This window comes from Protopterus annectens, chromosome 9.part0 (assembly GCF_019279795.1).
Source record: "Protopterus annectens isolate FY-2018-M chromosome 9.part0, PAN1.0, whole genome shotgun sequence".
Lineage (NCBI taxonomy): Eukaryota > Metazoa > Chordata > Ceratodontiformes > Protopteridae > Protopterus > Protopterus annectens.
In genome coordinates, this window is record NC_056743.1 from 1,323,862,956 (window position 1) to 1,323,877,922 (window position 14,967).

General features: G+C 40.2%; 1 protein-coding gene across 1 annotated transcript in view; it reads right to left on the reverse strand.

Annotated features, from left to right (window-relative positions):
- Positions 1-14,967, reverse strand: part of LOC122810668 (DNA nucleotidylexotransferase-like) — a 233,921-nt gene that overhangs the window by 175,845 nt on the left and 43,109 nt on the right. Inside the window, exon 3 of the mRNA XM_044082236.1 lies at positions 6,660-6,867. Coding sequence (XP_043938171.1) covers positions 6,660-6,867 — 208 coding nt within the window. The remainder of the gene's footprint in view (positions 1-6,659; positions 6,868-14,967) is intronic.

Below are 14,967 nucleotides of genomic sequence, written 5' to 3' on the forward strand. Positions count from 1 at the left end.
CCCTGTAGCTCTCAAACAAACAAATACCTGCTACCTTCCTCCTAGGGCAAAGACCCTGGTGCAAGCTCAACAACTGGCTCATTTTCAATCACTGAAAACAATGCCTATCAGGATTGGCATTGAGGAGGCAAATCACAGAAGAATTCTCACTTTGTAATGCAAAAGGCTACTTTTTAAGATTAGGCTCGAATGACCAAAGGCTGACCTGGTCAAATGAGGGAAAAGTTTCACAAAAACCCAGAATGCAAGGCTCCCCATGATGGGAGTAGGGGGTATACCCCAATGCCTCAAATCTTCCACTGAAACAGAGGAATGAAATGGTCATGAGCCCCTTCTATATTGAGGATAAGCTTCCTTCCATTATTCCCAAAATTCTGAAACACTTCACACACAGACACACACAATATGATAAAATGGCATACAAATGTAGGAACTTTTACCACTGATAGAAAAGAATGGGATCTAAACTGCCAAAGTGAAAAAAAAAATGTAGCATCACAAAATGCATTGTCACATGCAAATATCCATACCTGCACAAGGGAACTTCTGCAAATACATATACATGTTAAAAAAAAGAAAACATGCCTACTGTTATGAAGAGAGGAAAAGAAAAACAATATCCACCACGGAAGGTCTTAAATTTTAGGTATTTGTGTCTCTATAAGCACTTATTAAAAACTTTAATTCTTTTTGACCGGTTACCTTTCGTATATGAAGCAAAAATGCTGCACTTATTCATTCTATGATGCTTTGCAGACAGAAGAGACAAAATCAAGTAGGTATGAAGAAGTAATCCATACACCTGCTAGAACTTTTAGGAGAATAAAATAGTATAAATGAACATCATGGAATACCTGCGAACAAGCTTACAACCAGGGAGATGATTTTCAACATAACCAGAAAAGGGGGGGGGGGGTCATTGACATACAGTTTTAAGAATGTGTTTACAGAGAGAGCTCCTATAATGCCATTAACTAAGAGCCAGGCCGCAAAGGAAAAAGAGCTACAATATAAAAGACCTTTTTCAAAATAAATCAAAGGAAACCTACAGCAGAAGACACTTCAGAAGAGAAGTTGTGCATCTTCAGAATTAGCAAAATCAACTGCTTTGCTGCATTCAGCTGGTTTGAATAGAAGTTGAATAATAATGTCTAGAATCCAGTACATGTGAGGGAAAGGTTAGTTTGCTTTTTAATTTGTTGTATTTTGTATTACTTTATTGCTTTTCTATTTTGTATACACTGATTTGTTTTCTTTACACTGTGTTTAACTTGTATTCTGCTTTTAACTGCATACTAAAACTTGAAGAAAAAAAAAGAGACCACAGTTCTGTCTCTTCTGAGTCAGACAGAAATTTTCACACCCACCCACATGGATACTGTTGTGTTCTTAAACACCACTGTCTTTCTAGCTGCCTGCCCCTTATGTCAATTTGACCATATATCTCATTTCCTCTCTGCTTTTACTGGCTGGTGTGAGTAAGCACAAAATTATCATTTTGTGAAATCACTCCCCTTCAAATATTTACATTTATTGGCCATCCTACTGTATTCTATAGTGCCAGAATACAAAAGTGACCACCCCCTTTCAATCGTGCCAGAATACAAAAGTGACCACCCCCTTTCAATCTATCTTGTGGTTTTAAAAATAGTGACTCTCCACTAAAACTTAACTTTTTAGACAGGTAAATTAAGTTACCTACTTTCACATCTAACTCCTCTAGTGCACACTGCAGTGTTTAGGATAAACCATTTTTTTCATCTTACCTTTAAGCATCTACTGCAAGACCACCAGTTTTTGGAGAGCCTACATTCTGCCTCTCATTAGTCATCTTGGGAGCAGTGCTGTTTTCTCCTGGTGAGAGAAGGAGTGCAGTAATATTATTTATTGGAGACTGCTGATCACCAGGAAGCTTAATAACTGCTTTATAGGGGACAGCTTGGAATCTGTGCTTATATTCTGATTCGTGTGAGAGTAGGAGCAGAGTCCATTGATTCCCTACTCTTTCTGGTTGGAGAGTGAGTGTCTGTGCTTAATGTTCCTGATTGGTCTGGTTGCTATTCGAGGCATCTACCAGAAAAATGCTAAAAGCCTGCAGACCCTTGCATCACCTGGGTCAAGACTGTGGATCACCAAACAGGCCGTGGTCCGCTTCTCTTCCTGGGATTGGTGCTAACATTTTGCTTCTGGTGAGAGAAGAAGCAAGAGAGTATTGTATCCCAGAGTGAAGCTGTGCAGAGACCAGAATTAGTAGTAGCCATTCATGCGACTCCCCTCTTTTCATCAATCCTGACAAGCTAAATTCTTTATTTTTCAGTAAGTACTGGTTGATTTCTTTCTAATTTCAGAATATCTGCCTAAATACTTCACCCTTAAATTTTCAGGGTCTATGTATTAGTTTCACCTCAAGTGTTTGGCAGTGCTCTCTAGAGACTCAGACACCTTGAGTGACATTTTTCCTGTAAAAGGAATATATAAGGAAACCGCTCTAGTACATGGTAATAATGACCATCCCTCCTGGCATGTTCAAAGGTCAGTTCCCTGTGCCTTCGCCTATTAACCTGGTGAACTTAGACATTCTGAAGCAGTGTAGCAATTGCTTCATGTACACAGACAACCCTCTCCTCAACTCACAACACTCAAGATTTGTGAGATGCACTTATATATCCAAACTGGAAGCCATGCACTCTCAAGCCAAGACCGAAATAGCTGGTCAAGAGAAGGTCAACACCTGCACCACACCACCTGCAACACACAGCCCACCAGAACATCCACCATCACAGCTCTCACATAAAAAAAAGCACAAACCACACACACACACACACACACACACACACACACACACACACACACACACACACACACACACACACACACACACACACTTTCGCGGAGGCTCTCAATAGAAATCTACCCAAACAGCAGAGACCTCCAAGAAGAAACGCACTTGACCACCACAACACAGCACAAACCACAAGACAAATAGCTCACCTACACAGTGTGCCCCTCAACCTAAGTTCCTAAGGCAAAACATCTTGCCCAATACACTAATCATAGATGATTCGATAGTGAGGCACACTGATGCCTGTTTCTCTTATCAGGTGCCAGCATCCGACACATAACACACGTACTCAGGTCACTCCACAACAAGTACAAGTATGACTCTGTCACTGTCTATGTAGGTGTGAATGACCTGAGATTCACCTCCCTGGACAACATGAAAAGAGACATGGAGGAGCTCTTGGATTATGTGGCCCAGGCAGGTATAACCCTAGCCTAGAGCAGCATCCTACCATCGCCCAGAATGATACTGCAGTACAAGCAGAAAAGGATTGACTTCAATATTGGTTAAGTTTTTGGTGTCATTCTAAGGGGATCTTGTATCTGTCTGCTTGGGATGACATGATTGACCTGGATGCCTTGCCAGAGATGGCCTGCATCTGTCACCCATGGGTTTCTGTATACTGGCTAAGGCTCTTGACATCCCTATAGTGCCTTTTTTTAGGCGATGTTCCAAAGACCAAATTACCACCATAACAGCTATAAATAAATGCAATCTGAGGGTCATGTTCCTCAGTGCTAGAAGTCTAAATCTCAAGATGCACTTGCTCAAAGCACTCCTCAAAATAGAGAACATCGACATTTGTGCTGTAACGGAGACCTGGTTTAAAGCAGCAGAAGGCACCCCTGCGCTACCAGGCTATAACTCATTCCACACCCTTCGGCCCCAGAACATGGACTGAAGCTCCAAAGGCAGTAGTGTCTTCAGATTCATAAAGGATATGCACACCCACTAGCAGACCAGCATAACACGTCTGATACACTTCGGGTACAACTAACACTGGGTAAGACGGCGATTCAGATCGTAGCCTGCTATAGGTCCCCAACCATGTCCCAAGACTCACTCCATGTTCCTAAGCACCCTGGAAACTATTAGGGTCCAACCCAGCACTATCATACTAGGTGACTTCAACTACCCCTCCATCAACTGGGAAACTTACTCATGCACCAATACAATGGCCCAACGCTTCCTGGAATTCATCAATTCCAATGCCCTGGACCAGCTCATTCTTATCCCCACTAGAGGAAGCAACATCCTTGACCTGGTTATTACTAACATGGGCAACTGTTACTCTACACCAGTAGTCAATTCCTCCCTGGTTAGATCTGACCACAAGCTAATCACCATGGAATTCCACATCTCACCCACAACCCCTACAAAGGTAACCACCATGAAAAACTTCTCCAAAGCTGACTTTGGGATCCTAAAAACAGAGGTGGCTAACTTCACAGCACTCATATCAATGGAAAATATATGCGTGACTGCTGAATCATACACAAATGCGCTGTACGAACATGTACATAAATGCATGGAACAAGCCATACCCAACAGAACCAAGACTCTCTCCCCTCCAAAAAAGAAAGCCAATCTGGTGGTCCCCTGCCATTAATAAACTCTAAAACAGAAGGAAGAAACTGTTGCAGAAAAAGGTGAAGTCTCAAGACTGGAAAAACTCCCTTATTAGCCTCAACAAAAAGTTGAGATCCCTCATCAAAACCTCTAAAGCCAGCTATGAAGGTAGAATTGTGGCAGACACTAAAAACAACCTCCTATACTTGAGCCAACAGATATTGCCAACATACTGGCCAACAAATTCAGTGCCAACTTTACCCCTCCCCCCCAAAGGATCAATCACAACACCAGAGGAATGCCAGGCACCCACCATTACTGCAGCACAGGTTAAGGCTGCATTGCCCAAGGCCAAGAATACAGCTTCCATGGGACCCGAAAATATCCCTGGATGTGTTCTACATGAACTACAAAGTGAACTGGCATCACATCTGTGTGCCTTGTTCAATCACAGCCTCATCTCAGGCTTTGTCCCTACCAAATGGCTCACTGCTACAGTCATCCCTCTCCATAAAGGGGGAGCGACTACAGACCCTGGGAATTTTCGCCCCATAAGCCTGATGAGTTTGATATGTAAGGCTATGGAGCGCATCATCATGGACCTAATTAAAAAGGATATAGGGACTCTCCAAACTCTAGATCCCATGCAGTTTGGTTTTGTGAAAAGTAGATCATGCCTGCTCAACCTGGTTGACTTCTTTGAGTCTGTCACCAGAGCTGTGGATGAGGGCAAGGTGATTCATACCGCCTACCTCGATCTGGCCAAGGCCTTTGATACCATTTCCCACTCGGGAATTATTGGTTGCAAACTGGCTCACAGATAGAACCCACAGTGTGAAAGTAGCAGACTCCAAGTCTGACTGCCGACCAGTCACGAGTTGAGTCCCACAGGGATCTGTCCTGGGTCCTCCCCTGTTTGGCATCTACTTCTCAGAAGTCCAGGCCAACATGGAGGGACTAGCTGACCAACTTCAGTTCTGATGACAACAATGGCAGCAGTATGCAGGACTGTTTACAGCTTTACTCCAATGCCAGAAGGAATACTGATTGTATTACCTCACCCAAGTAACACAATACTGACATTGAGTCAAGTGAATCATATCCCATATACAATCCAATCATACCCTGCTACAACTCAGAAGCTTGTTATATTTTAATAGGCAATGCAAGTAGCAGGGTCCCACAGAAACAATCTGTTGCTGGTAAGGACCTGCATCAACAGATTTGTAAGTAGCCATTCTTCTCTGTTCTGGTCCACATACAATACGAAAAATAGCAAAACTGCACTGAAACATCAAGTTGAGGACACATTTTCAATTTCTAAAAAAAAAAAAAAAAACAAGCTGCGATTGAACCTGATCTGTGGTTTAACAAGCAATGGTGGTTCTTTGATGTCAATCTAGACTATCACAACATAGAAGGTACTTCATCTAAAGTCTCATATTGAATACGGAGATCTGCAAATGCATAAATCCTACACCCTGTGTTACAGAATCAGTACTGTGATTTAACCCCAGTTATTAGTGTGAAATGACAGTCCATGTTCTCAGATCTCCTAGTCTAATCGAAGGATATTAAAAAATCTTAGCTTGAAACACAAGCTTATGCATAATCCAGCAGAAAACAATTATCAGAACTGCAAACAAAACACTGTTCGCACATCTGTTTTGGGATACAGACTGCCAATAGCAGCACCACAGTATAAGCCAAGACATAGTAATAGCACAGAAGTAAGAAGTGCACAAGCAAGGAAAATCAAAGCAAGACTGACAACGGCCAGTGTCAGCTGGTTTGGGAACAAGGAAGAACCATCCTATAATTATACAGCTGACTTTACTTTTCTGTGATGTTTACAGGTGGCAAGATCCTGTGCCATAACCTACGAAGCCACATAATGTGAAATTTCTCTCTACATTATATAAAATACAACATGACAGTTGTACCATGCAGTGTGGATTATGACATGACAAATTAAGTGGCTTTAAGTCACCCCAAAACTGAGAGTTCTATGACTAATTTATTTTTGTATACCACCACAAAAAAAAAAAAAAAAAAAAAAAAAAACTCCACGGCCATGCAGCATTCAAATTTTTGGGTTGGCCTTGTCAAACAATTCTCAGTAAAACATATTCAGCTAACTATGACATTTGTTGCACAATAATCTGAAGAATTAAAAGTACATATGCTGTTATAATACTATTCATCTCCAGCCCTGGCCAAACTGATTCAGTTTTGTACCATGGCCTACCTTAAGTTGGTGTTTGCTTTCTATTTCCACAGGCATCCCTGCAGACATGCTCTCCGTGAACCACGAGATATTGAGAAATGCTGGTAATGTTCTAGTTTCACCTCCTCCTTTTTCTTCTTTATGCCCACCGTCCAAGCTCCGTTTCAGTAACCAGTTCAGGACATCATTACCAGAGAGATTCTCCGAAACAACGTGCGTCACAAAATCACTGTTCAAGCAAACAAAAGAATGTGACATCTGTATCTTTCTCCTCTGGCAACCCCCCCCCCCCCCACACACACACACACATACACACACAAAAAAAAAAATGTTCTGCCTTCACCCACTTCCATTAACTGGTGCTATTGATCTGCATACTGTGAACACCTGTGCCAGCATTCCAAATGCATGTGACCTGCCTGTTGCACGCAGACACACACACACACACACACACACACACACACACACACACACACACAGGTGAATGTCTCACAGAACATGTTCCATCCAGGTCTTTCAAAGTATCACAAATCAAGAATCAGTTAGCAAATACCCATCAAAAAGATAGGGACTGTAACTGAAATACATTGAAATAATAATTACAAGTATTCACATATTACTGCAAAAAATAAGAAATAGTACAGCAAGCCGAAAGATGCCTGCATATACCTTTACCCCTTTGCCACAGGCGATATGCTGCTGCATATACTGGGAAATGTGACACCATGGAAGTCCAAACCTTGCATAAAAGTTCCATGCAAAGTGCATCAGTAATCAAATGATGATGAAAACATGCTTAATGAATCGTACGTTGTTACTTCGAAGAAACAAGCAACCACCTCCTTATTGTAAAAACAAGCATCTTTAAATAGGTGGACCTCATTCATGAAGCCTCTGTTACTTTTGAACCACTCAAACAAGTAAAGGTAATGCAAAAAAGGAATTAAATGCATTTTTACATAATATTAGAAACAGTATTTGGTATATGTTCAGAGGAAGAAAAACACATGTAGTCTAAACACATACAACTGTTTTAGTTAACCCAATTTAATCACAAAAAAATTAAACAAGCATTCACTATGCCTCATGCATTTCATCCCCAACCCCCAACACAATTACCCATCATTATATGTCCACCATTCCTTTTATAATCTTTCCAGCAAAAAAACAAACAAAAAACTGTTTTGCTTACTTTTTGCATCAAAACTACTGTAACAGAATCTCTGAACAGTTTGAATGTAAGAACTAAACTTTGAAAGTTCCTACATACATACATGCAGTATGTCCTTTTTCGTTATTGGAAAGTATGTTTGCAGCTAATCTTGTCTCAGAGGTTATTCAGTATCTTCTTCCAGTTGAAACGTTCTGGGCAGATTCCCTTACTCTTTTTGTATGTTCTTTCATTTTTTCCATCCATTTTCCTTCGAAAAACTGGAAATGGTTTTGGAGGCATCCTCTGTTATTTTACTTCTGGTACTGTGCTGCAGATAGTTTCCCTCTTCCCCATTAGGTTTTCTTTTCAAATCTTCACTCCTTTTAGGTACTCAAAAGCATGTTTTAGAACCACATATGTCTTTGGTTTCAGGGGGTAAAATAATTCAAAATGCAGATTGACAGTGAAGCTTGAAATGGATTTTCATTTCTTTACACCTATTTATAGTAGGAATGCATGTATTTATCTTCCCATGAGTCTGCACATAGTAATCTCAGTTGGCAAACACGGTGATTACACTGTAAAGACTGCTCATTTCCTCCATTAACAGTGTAAGGAGTTTTTCTGAGCATTTATCCGAAATTTCACCAAAACAAGTCTAGGCTACTTGTAACATTACATGGCATATTAACTCTGTGAACTCCTCAATATGGATTTTTTCAAAAGGTACATCAGTCTGTTCCTTTAGCCATTTTTCTCATGAAAGTTTCCTCCTCTTTCCACTGGTTATGGAATAGCTACAAATATTTTCTCCTGGACCCATCTTAAAGCTCCACAAGTTTCTCAATCATATCTTCTTGTTTCACACATTTTCTCTCCCCGTTTCTCTGTTCTTCCTCTCTTTGGTAAGTAGGCCCAAAATTATATCAGAATGTCTTGAAAAAGCACCTTCAACTTTTATTCGGAGCAAATCTCTCTAAAGTAGCTGTTACTTCAAAAGAGCAGTAATAAACTTTTATCTTATAAATAATATTTACGCTGCATACCAAAGATGGGATGGAAGATCAAACTCCTTGCACTAATCCAAAAAAATCAATGAAGTATCTCTTTTATGGATCAATTGTACAGCTCACTTGCTGCTGCTCAAACAGTATGCAGTAGTGTATGGGATACAATGACAACATATCCCTAGTGCGGCACAAAAGGCATTTCTACAGACATGCAAGTCCAACCTGATAGCAGCCTGGTCATTCAGGGGATGTAATGAAGGAGAGAAAGGGTTTACTAATGTAAGAAATGCTTGTGTGCTGTACAGGGAACAGCATCCTAACACCCAGGGAAGTGGCAGATGTCCTTAGGCAACAGCCAGGGGAAATGGATATGGAACAAATGATCCCTTACTGGGGGAAGCATGCATTGACATATCATGCACGTCAAACACAAATTCTCATCAGTGTGACAACCCCACCAGCAATGGCTTAGTCAAAATATCACCCTCCAAGTTTTGATATGGCAATCTCATAGGATTGATACGAATTTCACTGCAACTGTGTCTTACAACCATTCATGCATCGCCAGTACCCATCCATATGACGTCAATCCTGGGGGTAAATTTGTGGGTACCCATCCGATCATAGATATCATTTGAAGGATGACTATCTACCACACTGCTTAATATCTAGGGGCAGTCTGTTCCAGAAGTGAAGGCGGCACTTTGTGATGATTCTGTCTTTCCTTCATATTTTATTTATCTGCTAGTTAAGACTTTGGTCCCTGGTTCAGGTATTTGTGGTATTACACTTGTGAAGATAAATAAAATCCAAGACAACCAGGTCTCCAATGGCACAGAAGGTAAGGCATAGACCTCCCTTCAAGAGTCTATAAGATAATAAATACAGGAACAGTGGTTCTACCCTGTCTTGGTAGCTCAGAGCTTTAAGCCTGTGATCTTCTTAGCAAAGAACCTCTGAGGTATTTGCAGCTGTTTGATGTGCTGAGTTTTTATATATCCCATAGGGAGCACTGTATTCAGCTGCTCAAATCAATGCTGAAATTAACGGAATGATGACCTCCTTAGAGTTGGATGATATTCATTTGTCAATCAACTGTGCCAAGAAGGATTTACTTACTATTGTTGCCACATGATGATTGAAAGACTGGGAATTACCAACCTATGTTCTAAGGTCCCCAATTACATTTTCATTTTGTAGTGGGGAATTGTCTATACTATATGCTGAAAGGAGGGGTTGTCTGCCAAATGTGACAATATTGCACTTCTCTACATTTAATCAGAGTCCATTTTTAAATGTATCAAGTATTTACAAGTAGATCTTGCTGAAGGATTTGGGAATCAGATGGGGACTTGACAAAACTTCATTCTATAGTTGCCTGCAAACTTTTCCAGAGGTTCTCTTTCCTGGTCTGGAGATCAGTTGCCTGCAAACTTTGCCAGAGGTTCTCTTTCCTGGTCTGGAGATCAGAGAAGTATACGCCAAAAATGGAAAGTCCCAATACTGAGCCTTGGGGAACTACCTCCATACTTTCTGCCAAAACATCTGATGCTTGCAGTGTGCGAGTTCTGTCTTACAGCCAGTTTTCTATCTTACCACATACTGCTATACATTTTTAAAGTATTTTGATTGCTTACAATGCTGCATGGGGTATGGTGTTCTACGCTTTATTCACGTTAATACAAACTGTGTGAACAGCATGACCACTGTTAATAGTCTGTGTAACCCTCCTGAAGAAGTTAACCGGATGCATTAATTCATTAGGCAGGATCTTTCGCTTACAACGCCAAACTGCTTAGGGTCAAGCCTAAGATCTATAATACCATCCACGCCCCCCACTCACTACCTCTCTCAGCCCCCTATCAACAACCTACTCTTAGCAAGCTTAGCTACTCATGTTCCGAAGCTACCTACCACATAATACTAACTTTTTGTAGCAACAACTGTTAATGGCCGTTATGTACCTCAAAAACAGATTGTATCAATTGTTCACTGATGAATCTCAACTACATTTGTAACCATGTTTAGTATATGTCACCACATTTTAAAATTGTACTATGAGCTACAGCTGTTTTACATCTGTTTTCTTGTCTTGCATCCTTAACTGGACTAATGTCTATATTTAAATGCTATGTTTTTAACTGTATAATGCAAATAATACTTAATGTGGAGCTTTTCTCCACGGGCCTCTGCTGAAAACGGACCTGTGTCCAGTCGGACTCTCCCGGTCAACAAATGTAAATAAATAAATAAAAGTTTATGAGGTCAGTTATTTCAAATGAGGCAAGTCAGGTTGCTGGGTCTTGTAATTCCCAGAGCCAACTGGAAGGCCACCTTTACATAGGGGCATCACCACTGTGGTATACCAAATGTCAAGGAACAAAACCTGCAGCTAAGCTTAGGTTAGTCTTTTTTAAACATGTTTATTAACATCCCATATTACACAGTGATAGGAGTCCATATTAAACTACAAATATTCTTTTTTTTCTTTCATGTATTATGCATATATAGTTTCTTCCCCAGCAATTATTCAATTGAACATTACTCAGATTTCACAAGTCCTACATTCCCCAACATCACTCCACCTACTGAATATAATCCTGCATGTATAGTTCCCATAGATTACATTTATTTCTATGTAATTTGCTCTTTCCCTTTTCTAAAACTCCTACCTCCAATTCTTTTATCTCCTTCACAACATTCAAGAATTTCGTTACAGTTGGGTTTAGTTTTTGATTTCCACTTTCCAGTGATTGCCTGCTTTTGCTGTTGAGGTCCATAAAAACATAGCCGTACTATGTCTATGCAATTCAGTCTATATATCCCAGCTCAAAAGAATCATTTTCTTACTTACAATAATTTGCTTCCCCAACATTTCTGACAAAGTACCTTGTAGGGAATATCTAAAATCTACCCACTTTTTGCATTCTCAAAACACATGTTCCCAAGTACCCCCCCCCCCTTTCCCAATATACCTCCTGCAACTGCGGTCTACTTCTGGAAAACTGTCTCGCCTACTTGGGATATAAAAACTCCTAAACTGTCTAGATTTTGTTGCATATTGGGAAGCCACAAAAATATCCTCCCATTGTTCGTTTGTATAGTGCCCTTCCATTCTCATTTCCTAGTATTTAACCTCTTCTGGTTCTTACAGTTATCATGCATATTTCATTTTATATACCCTCCCAATTACCCTCTTAACAGCTTCTGTCCTAGACTCAACTATAAACACAACCACAGTTTTCTTTCATTTAACACTCCACTATCCTGTTCTCTATGCCTCTACTCTTATCAATTTGCAAACCACAGCCCAAACTGCTGCTTGGACTTGTCCATGACTTTTCCCTCCCTAGTTATTTGCTTCCAATACCTTGGTATATTTTCTAATTTTCTCCAATAAATTTTAGCCATCTCCTGCCTATTTTCTATGCCCCTCCTTGCAATCATCCCTATCAGAAAAAACTCTTTTCTCCATTCCAATGTTGGCATAGTTCAGGATATTTTCTGCTACAATATATAAAATATAAAATTTAGTAAGGTTATTTTTAAATCTCCAAGCGCCTGAAAAATCCTACTCTCTCCTTATTTTGTGGACTCTGCCCCATTTCAACATAATTTCTTTCTATTTTGATTTGTAGTCTTCTGCTTATATTATGTACATGAACCTCAAGTGTGTAGCTGTAAAGTACCTTTTCAAATCTGGTAACTGGAAAAACAGCTAATTTCACTTCATTCTTGCCCTTTTTCCATCCCAATCAAATTCCTGCAAGTTCTTTATTAATTACAGCCCACAACTTCTCCTCTACTTGGCAAAAATATGCCCGACCTGTGTATACAACACTAAAGGTAATAGAAACATTTAACTGCTCGCATAATACTATCCATATCCAGTCAAGAGCTTCCAGCTTCTCAATTTTTACAATATCTTTTGTTTAGTTTATTCCCTCATATCCTTAGTTGCTGCAGTACATAATTTTTAATCCAAACACCCACATATATCATCTGATCATATCCCATAAATACGTGCATTGCTGAACTAATTGACTTGTGGTAACATAGGTTAGTACTATGGCCTGTATTTTAGCTGCATTTAATTTTTATACTCTGAACAAAATTGAAACTGCCTCTAAGCGATAAACGCTAAAATGCCCTTTTTCTGTATTTATCAAGTACAAAATAATACCACCTGCAAATAAAGCTATTTTCCTTGAGCATCATATCAGTTGAATCCTTAAATATGACAGTCTCTTATTTTCTTGCTAATGGTTCTAATTATTAGGCAAAAGGGGGCAAGAGGACACCTCTAAATGGTTAATCTGTTCAATTTGTCAAAGAGAAACCCTCGCACCTTCATTTTTGCCTCTCATGCATCATAGATCTTTCTAATTAACCCCATTATTCTATCAGGACAAGATACTGCAGTGGTGGTGCTGCGGTAGCGTTGTCGCCTCATAGCAAGACGTTGTCCCGTTAGATTCTCAGCTAGAGCGTCTTGTGTGTGGAGGCATACGTGAATGGGGCGTGCCTTCGTTGAAGGTTGTGCATCAGGGCTGGTAACCCGGTACGTAAAAATCCACTACCAATCATTAGCAGACCGGAGTTCCGCTGTGGCGAGCCCTAACCGGGAAAAGCCGAAAAACACAAACATTCTATCAGGAAAAGCAAATGCTGCCATTGCTTTACCCATACAATCCCAGCTAACTCTGTCAAGTGTCTTCTCTAGATCTGCTAATTCTGGCAATACTTTAGCCATTCTTTTAACTAGTTTAGATATAAATGCTTTATAATCACAGTTCAAAATTGAAAACAGTCTACATGTCTTTGCCTTCTTTGGAGTAGTACAGCCATCACAGCTTTCTTTCAAGAAGCTAGTACTGTCCACCCTTTTAAAATAGTGTTAAACAAAACCTTTCAGATCTTTGGAGTAGTACAGCCATCACAGCTTTCTTTCAAGAAGCTAGTACTGTCCACCCTTTTAAAATAGTGTTAAACAAAACCTTTCAGATCTTTGGAGTAGTACAGCCATCACAGCTTTCTTTCAAGAAGCTAGTACTGTCCACCCATTTAAAATAGTGTTAAACAAAACCTTCCAGATCTTTAGCACTTTTTCCCCTCGCAACTTCTAAACTCCCACATGAATATTTCCTCCTGGAGACTTCCCTCCTGATATGCCACCCTTTTAATCGCAACCCCTCCCATCTTATCCATTAAATTATTGAGCCTCTTCTTCCTCCAAACGAAAAACAAATCCACAACTCCACACAAACGCAAATGCAGACTTCTTTTACTAAATGAAATATCAAAACAAAGCTTTTGGATTGAATAATCCTTCATCAGTGTTACCAACCAGAGATTTGTGGATTTTGGATAAAAGTCTTGGATGTAAAGTTAGCCCTGAATTTGTTATACTGGCACTGTCCCAAAACTAAGAAAATCAGCTAGTACAAGTTACTTGATACTCTCTCCTAATGGCCAACCACCTGTCAAAGATGTTAAGTCTGCCCGGAGTCACTGGTTTCAGATATCCTTCCACTGTGCCATCAGGCCATCCCCTTCCAAATGTGCTTAAAGGTATGATCACTGAGCCTTAACTACAATGGCACAAGTGAGGCTGATCCCACAAGACCCTGAACTAGACAAAGCACAAAGTCCTTTACTAGACTATCTGGCACCCAAACGATCTGCTGGTGAGACAATTTGTAGCTGCACTTGACTCAGCACTGGAGCAGATGAAAGACACCTGAGACACCAGGGACAAGAGTCATATCCTGCCCATGGATGTACACTGAACAGCCTAGATCCAGACACCACCACATTTTACCCTTCATCACTGGACTGCTTTTCCGATACCAGCAATGTATTCTCACTTGCACTAGGTTCTGACAGAGGAGATTACACACATGTAACATAACCTCTACTTTGGCCCAAAAGACTCCACAGGCCCAGGCAATATGTCCGATAACTTTCTAATAAATAAGGAACAAAATGAGTATTTTACATTTGCTTCAATTGAATTCTTACACTCTGATCATCGGTGGCAGGTAGTGATTGTGTTGTGAGAATATACACCCTTCTAAACATTTCAGACTATTACAGGCAATCACCTTTTCATTAATCAAGGTTGATATTGCTTTATGCAGGGCAAAGCACATCACTTGAACTGGCT